Source organism: Aquarana catesbeiana, linkage group LG08, assembly GCF_042186555.1.
Source record: "Aquarana catesbeiana isolate 2022-GZ linkage group LG08, ASM4218655v1, whole genome shotgun sequence".
Taxonomy (NCBI): Eukaryota; Metazoa; Chordata; class Amphibia; order Anura; family Ranidae; genus Aquarana; species Aquarana catesbeiana.
The window spans coordinates 304,706,001-304,722,878 of record NC_133331.1 but is presented as its reverse complement, the minus strand read 5'-3'; the positions used below and the strand labels follow the sequence as shown (position 1 = coordinate 304,722,878).

Sequence of the window (16,878 nt, the reverse complement as noted above, 5' to 3'; positions counted from 1 at the left end):
TGAGATGGTCCGCCGCGAGACCAGCAAGTTGGCCCATTCGTTCACACAGTTCTAGAACATAGGGGACCACAGGAACCCCCGTATCGTGTAGTTGGCCCTCATAGTATTCTTTCAGCAGGGTCAGGGGGCCTCGGACCTTTCTCCCATACAGCAGTTCAAATGGGGAAAACCCAGTAGATTCCTGAGGGACCTCCTGGTAAGCGAAGAGAAGGTGGGGTATGTACCGTTCCCAGTCTGGTTCCTGGTCGATAAAGGCACGTAGCATTGCTTTCAGGGTCCCATTGAAATGCTCACACAGTCCGTTTGTTTAGAGGTGGTCTGGTTGGCCCTCACTCCAAAGGTCTGCCAGAGGGACAGAATCAGATCGGACATAAACTGTGTACCTTGGTCTGACAGAATTTTGGATGGAAAGCCCACTCGTGTGAACACCATAACTAGGGCTTCTGTGACTTTGGGAGCTGTGATGTTGGAGAGGGACACTGCTTCGGGAAAAGGGGTAGCATAATCCACCATGGTCAGGATGTACCACTTTCCAGTTTTGCTGGGGAGAGCCAAGGGTCCCACGATGTTGATAGTTATCCGCTGGAACGGCTCCTCGATGATGGGCAAGGGTTACAGGGGGTCTCATTGGCCACCCATCCTCCCATGTCGCTGACATGTATCACTGGTGCGACAATAGTGGGCTGCCGCTTGGGACATCCCAGGACAATAGAAGGCCTGGGCTGACAGTTTTTCTGTCAGTAACTTCCCTTGATGCCCCGCCATGGGAATGTTGTGGGCCAGGGGTAGCAGTTCGGCCCGGAACTGCTTGGGCACTATCAGCTGCTTCGTAATAGTCTGGGGTCCGCCCGTGGGAGCGATTTCTACAATTGGATATAATAATCTGTTTTCCTGCATCTTTTTTTTTTTTCAAATATATATTTTATTAGTTTTTTCATAGAAAAGGGCGGAGCCCTAAACAAAATACCACAAAGGTATAACATAACAAAGTGAGGTCGCAGCCTCCCGAAGGTATATTATAAAAACCCTTATTATACTTTCTATTACAAAGAGAAAGAAAAAAAAAAAAAACTCTTGATAGCTTATCGCTGAAGTATGGTATTATTTCAATCATTGACATCTGCACAACGTTATTCCGCTTTGATTCAGGATATCCTTATATATTCATGCAATCAATTCCGCGTTCAATATCTCATCTAAGCATTCGGGCTTTAAATATAATTCTGTACGTAAGTAAGTCAGGAGACTACTACCAGAAGATAGATTGAGAAAGAGAGAAAGAGAAAAAAGGAAAGCAAAGTGAATAAAGGCAAGAGGAAGGGAGGGAAGTTGGGGGGGGGGGGGGGGGGAGTGGGGAGGGAAAGGTGGAGGTGGGAGGGGGGGGGGAAGGGGGGGGGGGTGGTCAGTCCCCAGCTAGAGTTTGTGAATAATTCGAACTACCTTCCCTAAGAGGGCTATTGATTGTCCATAAGGGCTGTACCTTCAGTAGAATATTTGAACATATTCCATAGCGTCCAGGTTTTTTTATAAACTTCTTGTCTATTTTGGGCCGTCAGTATAATGTCTTCTATTCTATTTATATCCTCCACTTTCCGTAACCACATCGAAACAGTTGGAGAGGAATTTTGTTTCCAAAGCAGAGGGATACAAGCTTTGGCCGCATTTGTGAGGTGGCGCAGTATAGATTTTTTATAAGTTTTGAGTGGTATAGGAGAAACATGAAGCAAGAAAAATGCCGGGTCATTTGGGATCTGGTAATCTGTGAATTTCTGAGAGATAGAGCGAACCGCGGACCAGAAATTTGTCAGTATGGGGCAGGACCAAAACACGTGCAGCATCGTTCCCTCTTCCTCTTGGCATCGCCAGCAGTATTTGGATGCGTCAGGGAATATCTTATGTAAGCGACTAGGTGTTAAGTACCACCTCGTCAGGATCTTGTAATTCAGCTCTTGTAATTTAGTGCATATAGAGGACTTGAGGGAGAGAGCTATCATGCTTTGCTTCTGAATTGCAGTGAAATTGCATTGGAGGTCTGATTCCCACTTTACGATACTTGATAAAGTCGGTGGTTGTGGGGGTGTATTTAGTAGAGTGTACATCTTGGATAGAACCCGAGGCAGCGGTTCTGTGTCCAGGCATATTTCTTCAAATGTAGTCAGGGGTCTATTGTATGTCTGAGGGTTTGGGATTTTCTGGAGGTAATGATGGAGTTGTGCCGCACTCCAGAATGGAAGTTTGAACTGGCCACTTGAGTCAATTAATTCTGCAATGGAGGGCCATTTGTCTTGCCTCACAAATTGCATGGCTTTAACACATCCCACACTCTTCAGTGACTGAAACTGCCCGGAGGAAATCCCTGGGGTAAACTTGGGGTGTCCTAAGATCGGGGTCAAAGGGGATTGTTTGGTCGTCAGTGAGGCCTGTAATGTAGCTTGAGAACTCTGCTGTATAGTGTTTCCTAGGAAAGGATGGGATTTGAATTCCGATGGGAGGGAGTCATGACACCATAAAGCCGTCTGTAAGGGTATATTTGTTTGATATTGCTCAATCTGTGTCCATAGTTTAGATTCCTTATGGTGGTGCCAGTCTACTACTCTACTCAAATGAGCCGCCTGGTAATATTTTCGGATATCTGGGAGCGCCACCCCCCCATATTGTTTTGATAAGCATAATTGTGATTTTGGGATTCTGGGTTTTTTATTCGCCCATACAAACCGAGTGAAGAGAGACTGCACTTGCTTTAAGTATGAAGAGGGTATCTTGATCGGCAGGGTTTGGAAGAGATACAAGAATTTTGGCAGTATACTCATTTTTATTAAATTGCAACGCCCAAACCATGAGTGCAGTCCCATATTCCACTCGTCCAGCAGGGCTCTGGTTTTAATTAATAAAGGGGGGAAATTGTTATCATATAGTCGGGCTGGATCTGGTGGTATTTTTGTGCCTAAATACGTCAAGGCTGAGTCAGTCCATCTAAAGCGAAAATTAGATTTCAGGTGTAAGAGGTTGTTGGGTGTTAACGCTATTCCCATCGCTTCTGACTTGGAGAAATTAATTTTTAAGTTTGATAACTCTCCATATTTTTCAAACTCTTTAAGAAGATTGGGTAGAGATATCATTGGATTTGTCAGGGAAAAAAGTAAGTCATCTGCATAAGCTGATATTTTGTGCTGCATGGGGCCTACCGTTATTCCTTGTACATCAGGGTTCAATCTAATGGTGGATAGGAAGGGTTCAAGCGAGAGAGCAAATAGTAGGGGCGATAAGGGGCAACCCTGCCTCGTTCCATTTGTTATGGGGAAGGGATCTGACAGAACTCCATTCGCCTTCACCTGTGCAGTAGGGACGGAGTATATACTGGCTATTCGGTTAAGCATCACCCCACCCAGGCCTATGTGTCTAAGTACTGCAACCATAAAAGGCCAGCTCACTCGGTCGAACGCCTTTTCGGCGTCCGTATTGAGGAAGACACAGGGGATTTTCCTAGATCTAGTGATGTGTAATAAATTGAGTACCTTTGTAGTACTATCTCTGGCTTCTCTAGATGGAATGAAGCCCACCTGGTCCAGGTGAATAAGTTGCTGGAGGTGCTGCGCCAACCGAACAGCCAGAATTTTTGTAAATAATTTAAGATCCAAATTTAACAATGATATGGGACGGTAGCTACTGCACGCTGTTGGGTCCTTCCCTTCTTTGTGAATTACTGAGATATGAGCTCCCAGTGTTTCTTTAGCAAATGTTTTACCATCTCCTATCTTGTTGAACAGCGTGACCATTCGGGGTCCTAGGATTGGGAGTAAAGTTTTATAGTATTGTAATGTATAGCCATCTGGGCCAGGAGCTTTACCCGGTTTCATTGATCTTATAGCTTTCTGGATTTCTATTAAAGTTATGGGAGATTCCAATTCTTCTCTGATTTCCTGAGGAAGTGACGGCAATTGGGATGATGTTATATAATTCTCTATCTCTGCAGCTGGGGGACTCCTATGTGGTAGATTGTATAGTTCAGAATAATATTGTCTAAATGCTTCTGTAATTTGTGTAGGTAGAGTTGCCTTTTGGTTCCCTGTTTTGGATATACGTGGTATATAGGACCTTGATTTGTGTTTTTTAACCATTCTGGCCAGCATTCTTCCACATTTATCCCCAAATTCATAGGTTTGTCTTTGGCAGATCTGCAGGGCTGCTTTCGCTCTATATTGCAAAATTTCAGTGATCTGTCGTCTAAGAGTGGAAAGTTCCGATTCTGATGATTGTGTGGGGGCATGTTTGTGTTTGGCTTCTGCAGTGGCCAGTTTTTGCAGAAGTTGGGATAACTGTTTATTCCTTTCTTTTTTTATGCGAGCTCCATGGGCTATAAGGGTCCCTCTAATGACAACTTTGTGTGCCTCCCAAAGTATCCCTGGATCGCAATTTGGTTGGTCATTTTCTTGGAAATATAGATTCAAAGTTTTAGACACATCTGTTAGGACTTCGGGGTTCTGTAGAAGGCTTTCATTAAGTCGCCAGAAGCGATGTCTGGGAGAGGGAGTGTTTGATAAACGATAAGTTAGGAATATGGGTGCATGGTCTGACCATGTCCTGTTACCAATCAGGGTTTGTTCTACGGCATGTAGTTGTTCATGGGGGACTAAGAAATAGTCGATTCTAGTGTACACCTGATGTATATGGGAGTAAAACGTAAAGTCTTTTTCTCCCGAGTGCTGTAAGCGCCATGCATCTATCAACTGCGATTTGTGTAGTGTTTTAGCTATTCGCTTGAGCTGTGATGGAGGTATTGATGTTTTACCTGTTGAAGTATCTACTGAGGGGATCAGTGGGGTGTTAAAGTCCCCTCCCAAAATCAATTGCCCCTCCTTAAAATCATTTAATTTCTCTAGGGTCGCTTGCACAAACATAGCTTGTTGTTCATTAGGGGCATAGATGGTTGCCAGCGTTACTGTGACATTACCGATCAGGCCTTTGAGGAAAAGATATCTTCCTGTCGAGTCTATATCAGAGCTCTGACACTGCCAGGGGACTCTGCTAGAGATTAAAATAGATACTCCCTTGGACTTGGATTCTGGGTTCATAGAGTGGTAGGTTGTTGGGAAATGTCTGTTCTGTAAGTATGGTAATCTATTGGTTTTAAAGTGTGTCTCTTGGATAAAGGCGATATCAGTGTGGGTCCGTTTTAGGTCATCTAGTAACATGCGTCTTTTCTCAGGTATATTCAGTCCTTTCGCATTCAGAGACATCACCTTAAGTTTATTGGTTGTCATGGTGAGATAGACCAGGAAGGGGAGGTGGGAAGGGGGAAATGGGAGGTCAAATCAAAGAGAGGAGGGATGGGGGGAGAGAGGAGGCAGAAAAAACAGAAAGAGAGAAGTAAAGACAGTAGATAGGTTAGGTACGGACAGGACCTAGTGTCCTGCCTGAACTAATTCCCCTACAATTTCAGGGGTTGTTTTGTGCATATATTCTCCAGGAAGCACTTGTCAGTCTCCCCGGAGTATATGCTGACCTATTTGGGAGAGAGGAAGGACACAGCCCGATCAGAGAGCTTCCCATTTGTCCCCCCGTCCCGGCATATCTAATAAACATAACTATTTATGATTAACTATGCATCATTGTATGTTGATTAACCGATCAATGCCTTACATCATAATGAGTATGACAACCTTATAATTCACAACTGTTAACATTCCAATTAGGGGATCGAACCCCTCGATCGAGGCTTGACCCCGAGTCGAGAGGGCTCACACTTCCCCCGCCTGCAGCAGTTTAATCCATCCCCTGAGTTAAAGATAACAATAGGCTTATGACTCAGCAATAGCATTTATCTTGAAAAAAAAAAAAAAAAATAGGATGGCTTATCTTTTAATGCCTATTAGTCAGAGCTTCTGGATGACCGCTTCGTATCTCCACTATGCAGGAGGCGAAGCGGCTCTCACTGAAGTCCTCAGAAATCAGGTTCTGCAATTCTAGTTTGTGACACCAGTACCCTAGAAAAGGTTGTCTAAGATCTAAGTCAGCTAAAGCTTTATCAAATCCCACCACTAATTATCTAGTCTGGACAGCAAAATGTGATGTCGGTTTTTTCAGAAAAGGCTCTTTAAATGTTGCTGGACAACCCATGACAGTTCAGTGTGTTGGCCTAAGTTCAACATCCTGAGAGTTCCTTAGCAGAAGATATTTTGCTCGCTTCGTAAGGTTTCTGTGTAGTGACAATAGACCTCTTTAAAGGAGTACTTGGCTATAATATCCATAGGGTATTGATGAGAATCATTTTCTGAGGTGCATAGATAGCTCAGATCCATCAGAACTGCTTATAGCTTAGCTCACGACAAAAGCTGTTGTGATCTGGTAGATCTGCGATACAACTAGGTATACAGGCCACTGGTAGAGAGCCATTGAAAAGTTATCATGCTCGGATTACTTTATTGGCCACAGGCTTATTCGGAAGCAACAAAAAGAAGAAAAAGGAAAAATATAAAATATAGAAAAATTCAAAGTATCCAACACGAACATGTGAAATACAGTTAGCTAAAACTACACTCTGTAGCTTTACCAGGCTTATGACTCACGGACATCTTCTTGAGAGGTTGTTCTGGGTCGTCTGCGACCCTGCTGCTGTCTCGGCGGTAGATTATCATTGTGTCTCGAGATGAACGGACGACTCTGCGTGCGCGGGAGTGGACCAAGCCAGTTTGGGACCTCTATAGGATCTGTATCAAGGAAGTTAAATAAGGCCGGTAAGGCATCAGGTTTCCGCAATGTGAAGCTTCTTTGATCCTTTCTGAATGTGACAGAAAGCGGGTACCCCCAGCGGTATGTAGCTCCTTTCCTCCTCGCTAGGTCCATCAGCGGTTTAAGAATCGCGCGTCTCTGCAGGGTTGCCCGGGACAGGTCAGGAAGAATCTTAATTGTAGCGCCATCCAATTCCGGGTCACCGGATTCCCAGGCCTTGCGAAGGATTTGCTCTTTGTGCACGTAATGGTGTACTCTACATACTACATCTCGAGGTCTTAAAGGGTCTGCTGACTTAGGGCCAAGTGCACGGTGAATCCTATCCAGTTCAATCTGCTCTGGTAGATCAATCCCTGGCAGGCTGCGGAAGATAGCGACTGCCGTATCCGCTAAGTCCTCAGGTCCCGTGGCCTCTGGGAGCCCCCGAAGTCTCAGGTTGTTCCTGCGACTTCTGTCCTCTATTTCTTCCAATCTCAGCCACTGGTCCTGTAAGGCCTCTGTTTGTGCGTCCTGGGTGTCTTCCAAGAGCGTCATTCTATGCTCTAATGCAGTTAGGGAGCTCTCTCCAGACTCCAGTCTAGTAGCTAGGGCGCCAACCTCAGCTCTCACTGCTTTCATCTCTGTGCGGTGTGTGGCTTCCACCGTCGCTATCAGAGCCGCAATATCAGCCTTAGTGGGCAGCGCCTGCAGTATGGAGCGGAGCTCAGCATCTACCCCTGTCCCCAGGTGTGGGGGTTGCGATCGCTCATTACCGCTGGAGCGGAAGTCTGGGGGAAAGCCTGTAAATGAGTCTGTCAGTTGCGTGTCCCTGTGTGGTGAAGCGGAGCCGGAGCCGCCCGCCGTCTGTCTCAGTGAGTGCTCACCTCGAGGCGTCGCCGCCATCTTGAGTTCTGGGGAGCCGAGAAGGGAGAGCTGAAATCTCCGTCTAATATCTCCTGATGTGGGCAGCTGGGGAGTGGGTTTTGTCGGCTTGTTATTTTTCTTTGTCGCCTTCCTTCTGGAGGAGTGCATAGTTCGTTGGTCAGGCTGAGATAGCCGGGATAAGGGAGAGACGGCCGGGAGCTCAGTATCAGCACGTCTCTATTCAGCCATGTCCAGGCCACGCCCCCCTTCCTGCATCTTTTCACCTGCTCCCAAACCTGGCAGCCCTACCCGAGTCGAGAAGCCCATCAGAGTAGGGTCAGTGGCTAAGTCCTGTTTAAAGTGGTCCCGATCCCAGGTTACTCCACTAGTGGCAGGCGTTGGGGAAGGGTCACTCACCGCAGGCGGAAGATTTCCATCCAGGTGCTGGAGCGCCTCCTTCCGCTGGCTGGCTTCCCGGCGGGCTTGATTTCGCATGACGACCCCGACAAAGTGACACTGGAGGTCATCGACATCATTCCCAAGAAGCACATCTGTAGGTAATCCTCCCATTACTCCTACATCACAGCAATTGGGCCCCAGTCCATAGTCCAGGGTGACAGTAGCGAGGGGAATGAAGCATTTGGTGATGCCTGCCAATTGGATCGTTATTCCTAGGCCGGGCTGGAGAGCGCCAGGGCGCATAACTCGTGGGTCCACAATAGTGAGGAATGCACCCAAATCTTGGAATCCCACTGCCTTTTGACAGTCTACGATGACCTCTTGTTGGTGCTTTCCTTGGAGAGGCGATGTAGGTGCCTCAGCAGGTTGTAGGCCAAAGACTCCTGGAAGGGTGTCCCAGTCGGCAGAAGAGGAACACCAGTCTGGAGGGGGTGGCGGCAGGTCCTCGGAAGCTTGGTACAGATCCACATAATGTACTGGCATGCCGGGGCTAGGTCTGAGAGTCTTGGTTCTGGCAGAGCAGCTGGCCTGATAGGGACCAGGCTGCCCACAGCCAAAACAATGACTTTCCAAGATGGGTTTTGCGGTCCACTGTAGGGGGATTGGGTGGTTTGGTAGCTTCCTCTGAGTTCATCCGACGATGGGGAGGCACATAGGGCCCAGAGGTGGGGCTGGCCACCCTGGGAACAAAGGGGGTGCCTCGTGGGGGGCTTTGATGGCCTTCTCCCCTTCCAGCCATCGGTGGCATGTTACGGACAGCTTGTGCGCAAACATTTTGAAGGCGGTCTCGGGGACCCAAGGGGTAGTCCGGAACTGAGCCCAATACGCCTCTGGCGATACAGCGTAATAGTCCAGTAATGGCCATTTTAGGTCCAGGTTATGCACTTGGAGCTCCTGCTCCTTGTACAGGCCTGAGCTCCAAGCATGTAGCCTGTATTGTCTCCTCATATGTTTCCGTCCATCCGGCGACATCATTTCCGCCCGTGTTCTATGCTGGTTTTGATTACTGGTGGCCACAGGATGCCCAGAGAGCCTGCAATTGGATGGTACATCCCAGCGAACGGCGCTAAATCTGATGAACTGACTGGGATAGAACCCCCCTACATTCCACCTTACTGCGATTGACACATCTATTTCCTGGCAGGAAATTATGCGATTTAAGGTGGATCTATCTATCTATGTTGCCATAACAATGGGGCAGGACCTTCCCCTGTCGCCGCCCGTTATGGCAACGTGCTAAACAATTCGCGCTACGGCCGCCGGTGCATCGCGCATGGGCGAGATTGAGAGGTGCATGCTGGGTACCCAGCATGCACCTCTCGATTGCTTATCCAGAAAGAGGTTGCGATTGGGCTTCATATGCCCACACTCATCATGGCAACGGCCAGAGGACGATTTTCTAAATTGTAAGTAGAGAAAAAATATAGGATCCATATCCAGTAAATATTGATGTGTGTTATTACTGCCGTGTGAGGGGCTGTAAAAAAAAAAAAAAAATCATGTTGCCGAAAATCGGCTTTAATTTGTCCATTTGATGAACTGTGAACAGCTTGGGTTTGGGTCGAACTTGTGGTCAACGCAAACCCGAAGCTCATCCTATCGAGAAACAGAAACTGTTTATTTCTCAAAAAACTCCTAGCAACCTTTGTAGGAACCCTGGCTGAGAAAAGGATGGAGTAGGCAGTAATATATTTCTGTCCCCCTTGGTGGGAGATGTTCCTCGGGGCGGCAGTTCTTGTGAGCTCCACTAGGTGGTGCTCTTAGTGCTACCAAGACAGGAAGTGATGTCAGGTGCAGACAGGAAGTGATGTCAGGTGCAGACAGGAAGTGATGTCAGGTGCAGACAGGAAGTGATGTCAGGTACAGACAGGAAGTGATATCAGGTGCAGACAGGAAGTTCCGGGTTAGAGGTGAGTTGGGACGAAGTAGAGAGGAGACATTGTTGGAAATGGCAGCAGAGGAGGTAATACGATTTTATTTTCTATTCACACCCAGTAACCCCCCCCCTCATCATGTCCGTCCTCTTCCTCCATAGTCACTGTGATGTCTTTTATCTCCAGAAGATGATGATAAACACATATGTAGCGTGGGAACCTAGATGAACCCCTTCAGGGTCAGAACATTTCCCCACTTACGAGCCCAGAACATTCTCATCATTTTGGACTTTGAAATTCTAGTAATATGGTCCTGAGAGGCTGTGAGGGGGTAATAGGGATGAAGACTCCGGGGGGACCTCTGAGATGATGGTGATTCTGAAGGACTCCCGAGGGGTTAGTCAGCTTTGAGGGAAGAGGAGGCTGTAGGGCTCAGGGGGCTTCCAAGGTAGGGTTGCCACCTCATCCCTTTAAACTCAAACACATTAGAAATTACACAGGTTCTGATGATAATTTAATGCAGATAAGGCAGCAAGTGAGTTTAATGACCACCTTAATCAGCCACAGAACCCGTGTAATTCATATGTGTTCAGTTTTAAAGGGAGGAGGTGGCAACTCTACTCTAAGGTAGGGAGCAGGGGGCTCTTGGTCTGTGATGGTCACGGCTGGTACAAGGTGGTGGGGGCAGGAAGGACCACTGCCCTAGGTGGAGTGTGGGAGGGGGCGCCAAAACGCTCGCGCATCACAGAGAAACACTCTCCCGGGCACAGGTTCCTGGCGGGCTGGATCAGGACAGGGAGAGCGACATGGGAAATGGGCACTGATGAGGAGGTACTAATATGTAGAATTGATGGGCACTGATTGGTACCAAGATGCTACACTGATATGCAGCACTGATGGGCACTGATAGGTGGCACTAATGGGCACTGATGAGGCAGCACTGATAGTGGTGGCACTGATGAGGCACTAATATGTAGAATTGATGGGCACTGATAGGCTACACTGATATACAGCACTGATAGGCGGCGCTGATGGGCACTAATAGGTGGCACTGATAGGCGGCACTAATGGGCACTAATAGATGGCACTGATAGGAACCACTGATGAGGAGGTACTGACAGGCATTACTGTAGGGCATCTGAAGAGCACTGACAGGCGTTACTGATTGGCACTTTGATGGCCACTGATTAGCTATTTGGGTGGGCACTGACTGGCAACTGATGGGCACTGATTGGCATTGTGGTGGGCACCTCTGATGGGGGCTGCGCTGATAATCAATGTGCTGATTTTGAGAGCACACCCCCCTCCTCTTCTAACAGGAGAGCCGCCGATCGGCTCTCCCTGTCAGCGCGAACCGAGGGAAAAGCCGATTACCGGCACTTCCTGGTTCACGCTGTGATCAGCTCTGATTGGTCACAGCTGATCATGTGGTAAAGAGCCTCCGTCAGAGGCTCCTTACCATGATCGGAGATGCGGTGTGTCAGAGTGACACACCACAGATTGCCGTGCCGCAAGCCCCCTTCACGGGCGCGCGCTAGCGGCTTATCCTGAAAAACATCATATGGTGTCCGGTTGGGATAACACAACCACCGCCCGGCCTTCATTCTGCTATAGGCCTGGTAAAAAGTGGTTAAAAAAAAAAAAACCTTTACAATCATTTGAACTCTGAATGGTATGATGAGGCTGGAGTGTGACCACAGCCAATCACAATTCACCCAGAAGCTCCAGAGGACCAATCACAGCACTGGAGACAAGGAATAAGGTAAAGCTGGGTACACATGGATCAAAATTGGTTCGGTTCAGCAGGGACCAGCTGAGTTTTGATCTATGTGTGGCCTTGCCTGTTAGACAGAAGCCGCCCATGAGATCAGTTTCTGTAGAATGGGACTGCTGGAAAACCTTGTGCCATCAGTGGCCTGCAGCCAATCGGCTGCAGCGCTGATCAGTGTATTCTGATAGAGAAGAGTCCCCACTGTCAGACTACATCTCGGCAGAGGGTAATTCTATTGGATGGATGAATCTGCCCACTGGCTGAATGAAAAAAAAAAAAACCTATTCATGTATCGGTGGTTTTACTTTACTCCTCTACTCCTAGAATAAAAGGCCCTCACACATGACGAGAATATCGGACAATTATTTTTTTTTCCATGCTAGTCTGATTTGGAAAATATAATAGGTTACTAAAGTTACAAAAATACTCATTAAACAGAAATGATGTATTGTCAGGTATCCTTTCATTTCCGAGCATGCGCAGTCTTGGTCGTTTGATTTTTTTTTTTTTTTTTTTCATGCAAATACCATACCAATTACATGAAAATCGTTCGCTCTGTTATCTTACAAATCATTTTTTGGGTGCTTATTTTGTGATATTTTAGTGTCGTAATCAGTTCTTGAAAGCTGTGTACTAATGATCAGATTATCAGGCGATCGCTCCAAGTGCGTTTGTTTTCGTCCAATTTTCTCATCATGTGTACTAGGCATTAATGAGCATTTAACTCATGCATGTTCCAGGCGTAGGGGGGGGGCACAGTTTGGCATGTTTACCCTGGGCGCTGGATGACCTTGTCCCGGCACTGGTGATGGTCCTCCTACCTGCACTTTTCCATGCTCTTTACAGAACTCCTGCCAGGAAATGAAGGCAGCCTTCACCTTCTTCCCATGTTACTGGTCAAGTAATATGTTCCAGGACACCAAGTGGAATGAAGAAGGGAAGTCCTTCACCCTGGGTACACACTCGTTGTTAGAGGATCTCTTTGCGCAGACTCACTTAGCAGGCCGTGTTGTAGGTCTGAGGGAGCCGTCCAATACCTTCCCATGACATAGACTGTGTCAGAGCCTGGTACTGGAATTCAGAACACCAGGATCCCACCACCACTCTGTACAAAGTCCCGGATACTTCAGTATACCTAGCAACTAAAAGAACAAACCCCTCACCCCCCTGCTGTCCTACCCCTACCCACACTGGGCTGCCATTGGAGGGATGTGAACAAAATTCTCCCCCCACAGCCCTCTACTTCACCAACATCATTCTCCTGCTATCCAATCCAATCCCTTCTCTTACTGTAGACAGCGACAATGACATCACTCCTATCAGTCAGCAGGCTGCCAGAGATTGGGGCCTTGTAGTCGGAGTTCTGCCAATTATTTCGAAACCTCCCAGAACTCCGGCCAAAAGTCAGCAATTCCCCTTCCTGGACATCATGATGACCCTACATTGATCTCACAGCACTGCCTCAGAGCAAAACAAGAAGACAGAAGAAGAACCATATTTATCATTCCTTGTCTGCAGATCTAAAACTGATCAAAACCAGTTCAGATACAAAACAAACCCAACAGAGAAAAGGGGAATTTCTGATCCGGCTGGTCAATGGGGTCCCTGGTACCTTGAAGATGTAACAAACACTAAATTGTTCAAACTAAATGTGGTCACATGGGGTCAGTAGTTCTTAAAGAGGGAGTCCACCTAGAAAAAAAATATTAAAAGCCAGCAGCTACAAACACTGCAGCTGCTGACTTTTAATAAATGGTCACTTACCTGTCCTGGAGTCCAGTGATGTCGGCAGCCGAGGCCGATCAATCGCTCAGCCCTGGGCTGCTGCTGCCGCCATTCCCTGTGAGGGAGTCAGGAAGTGAAGCGTTGCGGCTTCAGATCCCGGTTCACTACTGCGCATGCGCGAGTCGTGCTGCGCATTCTAAGTGGTCCCCGCTATCTCCTGGGACCTGTGTGTTTCCCAGGAGACAGCGGGAGGGGGCGTGACTCCCGCGGGAGTCTGTTCCCGGAAGTGAGTGAAGATACCTGTCTAATACAGGTATCTGCACTCCCCTCCCCCCTGAAAGGTGCCAATTGTGGCACCGGAGGTGGGGAGGAATCAGATGAGCGGAAGTTCCACTTTTGGGTGGAACTCCGCTTTAAATGTACAGGAACCCTCCTATTATCCCCGCCCCCCACATCCTATTATTGTGTGACCAATACCATCCAAATAATTCTTACTTTTATTTCCCAAAGTTATCCATCTACAAAGAGACCTGTATAGATCAAATGACGGCACCAATGAGGATGGAGGAGGACCGGAGTCACATGACTGAGAAGATACTAAACCTCACCCTGGAGATCATCTACCTGCTGACCGGAGAGGTGAGGAGGATTCTGGGAGGTCACATGACATCACTCTTATCTCTATTAATAAAACACAGACCTGACCGGAGAGGTGAGTAGGATTCTGGGAGGTCACATGACATCACTCTTATCTCTATTAATAAAACACAGACCTGACCGGAGAGGTGAGGAGGATTCTGGGAGGTCACATTGTTATGGAAATGATTAAGAGCTCCAATCGAGCCCAAGGTTATCTGCTGCTGTCTCTAATTGAAAAGTGTGGATATGCATGCATATAAAAGTAAACACTCTGAGACACGCTCAGCTCCGTTACTTCTTACACTTCTAATTTATTCAAGGCGGTGCTAATGTTTTATACACAAAAATACGTCATTGCTATGTTAGTCTAATAGGTACATCTCATTGGTTAAGATAAAAAAAAAGTAGATGGAGAATCTTCATAACGAGGTTTGGCTGTCCTTGGTTTTATCTTCAGTTCCGCGTTCTTCTGATGTGTGGGATGTAGGGGGTACCCACCATTTTGAGAAAATATAGGAACAGAGCAAACCTGTATACTTATATAATGAGTAAGGAGAAAAATATGTATGCACATAAGAAAATAGACATTTTCAGATTATTATTATTATTATCTACATCACATTCCTTCACAATCCCCCCCTAAAATGACTATTTTCTCTTTTCTGTCCCTAATACTAAAGGTCCCACTTTGGCCTGGCCCTTCTCCTCAGCAACTCTTTTAGGCTGTATATAGAATTGGGCAGCAACTGTTCACTTCCCTCCTCGATACAGCTGGAGAGGTGCAGTCAGGCGCTATCTATCCCTAAAACCCTATAGGATTGTGAGATTATGGACAGGGAGTGACTGTAGAGGAGTGAAGGGTTTGTCATCTTCCATCATAAGGAGGTCCTCTTCTTCTTGGTGGAGAAATGTAGGTGTGCTATTGTCTACAGCCTTGCTCATTAACTTTTTACGAAAGGTACAATACAGCATACAATCAGGGCTAAAAGAACCAGGATTATTAATACCGTTACCCGTATCTGGACGAGCACCTTCTGCCACCCAGTCATCCAGTTAAAATATTGATCCCATGGGTCTGTGATACCTGAGCTCTTCTTCAACTCCAATGACAGATCTTCTAATTTCTTTATAGCTAAAGTAACTTTACCATTTGGGCCAGTATTATCAGGAATGTATGGACAACAGGTTCCCGTTTTTTCCTATGATTTTACAAAACACCTCCTTTCCCAACTAGCACCATGTCTAAGGCCATCAGGTCCTGGAATGTCATGTAGGAAGTGGGGGCTAACTGGTCAGCAATTCCCTGGAGGGCATCTTTAGTGTAATTTACAAATCTCTGTTGGTTATAATATGTGTAGTGTCAGGTCACCTAGAGGCTGGGTGACAGATGCACACCGTTGGGATCAGGAGTGCACCGCAAGGTAGTGGACCCTACGGCTGACTGCTGCGGATTGAACCCTGGGAGGTTCAGGAAGCAGGTCTACTGGATCACTGACACAGATCCCACTGGGAGCTAGAGCATAGATTCCCCAGGGCGCGGAGTCTAAGAGCCAGCAGGTGTTCACCAGAGCCTTTAATGGTAAGGATGGACTGCGCTGCAGTCTGGCTCCAGGTCGTGGCCCCCAGGGTCTCACAGCTCACGCTCACGGTAGACTACAGGAGAAGAGGAAGGAGGCAGCTGGCTGGAACAACAAGGAAAGTAAGGAACAAGCCAAGGTCTGTAACAGGAATCAGATGTATGAAACACAGCAAGTACACACAGAGGCTAACACACAATGGTTGATCAGCACTGCTGGCTTATGGGGATCAAAGACTCAAAACCAGCTTTTACCTGGTCCTTGGCTTTAAACTCATCAGGGACCCCCCTTGTAACCCTTATGACATGTATGTATACATGAGGATCAAAGCTTCCGGAGAGAGCTGCTCGCTTCCTCCTCTGACTGTGTGCTGGGTCAGTGTATGTATCGGGGTATCTTTGGTTAGGATATGGGGGGGGCATAATGACCTTTGCAAGGGCACATTCACTGGTCCAGATTCCCTCTAGATCCAACAGAAAAAGGATATGCAGCACCCGAAAACACGCTCTCCTGCAGTGATAAGCGTGCATTCAGGTGTTCTTCCTGGCCAACTTGACTGAGGTGGCTGTGGTCAGCAAAACTTGGAATGGACCATCATATCTTGGCTCAAGGATCTCCAGACAGTAGTTGGTGTGTTCCTGTATCTAATTCAGGATCTAGAATGGAAGAAAACATCTGGACATGCATTCAGGTTAATTCTCGTGATAAAGTGGTTACATAATTAGTCAACACATCAGACTGTAACTGTAACTGTTGTGGAAAGTAACAACCAAGTCTGGGAGCTGAACCAAACAAAATTTCATAAGGGGATAGGGCATGTTTCCCCTGGGGGTGTGTCTGACACTGAACAGGGCAATGGGCTAACTGTCTGGCCAACTCATGTTAGTCTCTTGGGCCATCTTTAACATCCTGTTTTTAGTGTCCCATTCATCCTTTCTACCTTCCCGCTACTTTGAGGATGGTATGGGATGTGTAGTGCCAACTGAACCCCCAGTGCTGCCCAAATCTCTTTAGTAAGGGTTGCTGTTAAGGCTGGACCCTGATCTCTCAATATCACCTCTGGGACCCCAAATCTACATACTATCTCACTCAGTAGTTTCTTAGCTGTGGTCCTGGCAGTCATGACCACTTCCACTAGGGCATTGTCGAATCTGCCACTTCTTGGCACTTGAGAATGATCAATTTGCATCCTCTGGAATGGGGTATAGGGCTTTTGCCAGGTGCTTCTTCTGTGCTTCTTCTGTGCATCCTGGGTTACATT

General features: G+C 47.1%; 1 protein-coding gene across 1 annotated transcript in view; it reads left to right on the top strand.

Annotated features, from left to right (window-relative positions):
- LOC141105050 (uncharacterized) overlaps positions 1-16,878 on the top strand; it is a 126,092-nt gene that overhangs the window by 101,193 nt on the left and 8,021 nt on the right. Inside the window, exon 8 of the mRNA XM_073594877.1 lies at positions 7,586-7,600. Within this exon, the coding sequence (XP_073450978.1) occupies positions 7,586-7,600 (15 nt within the window). The remainder of the gene's footprint in view (positions 1-7,585; positions 7,601-16,878) is intronic.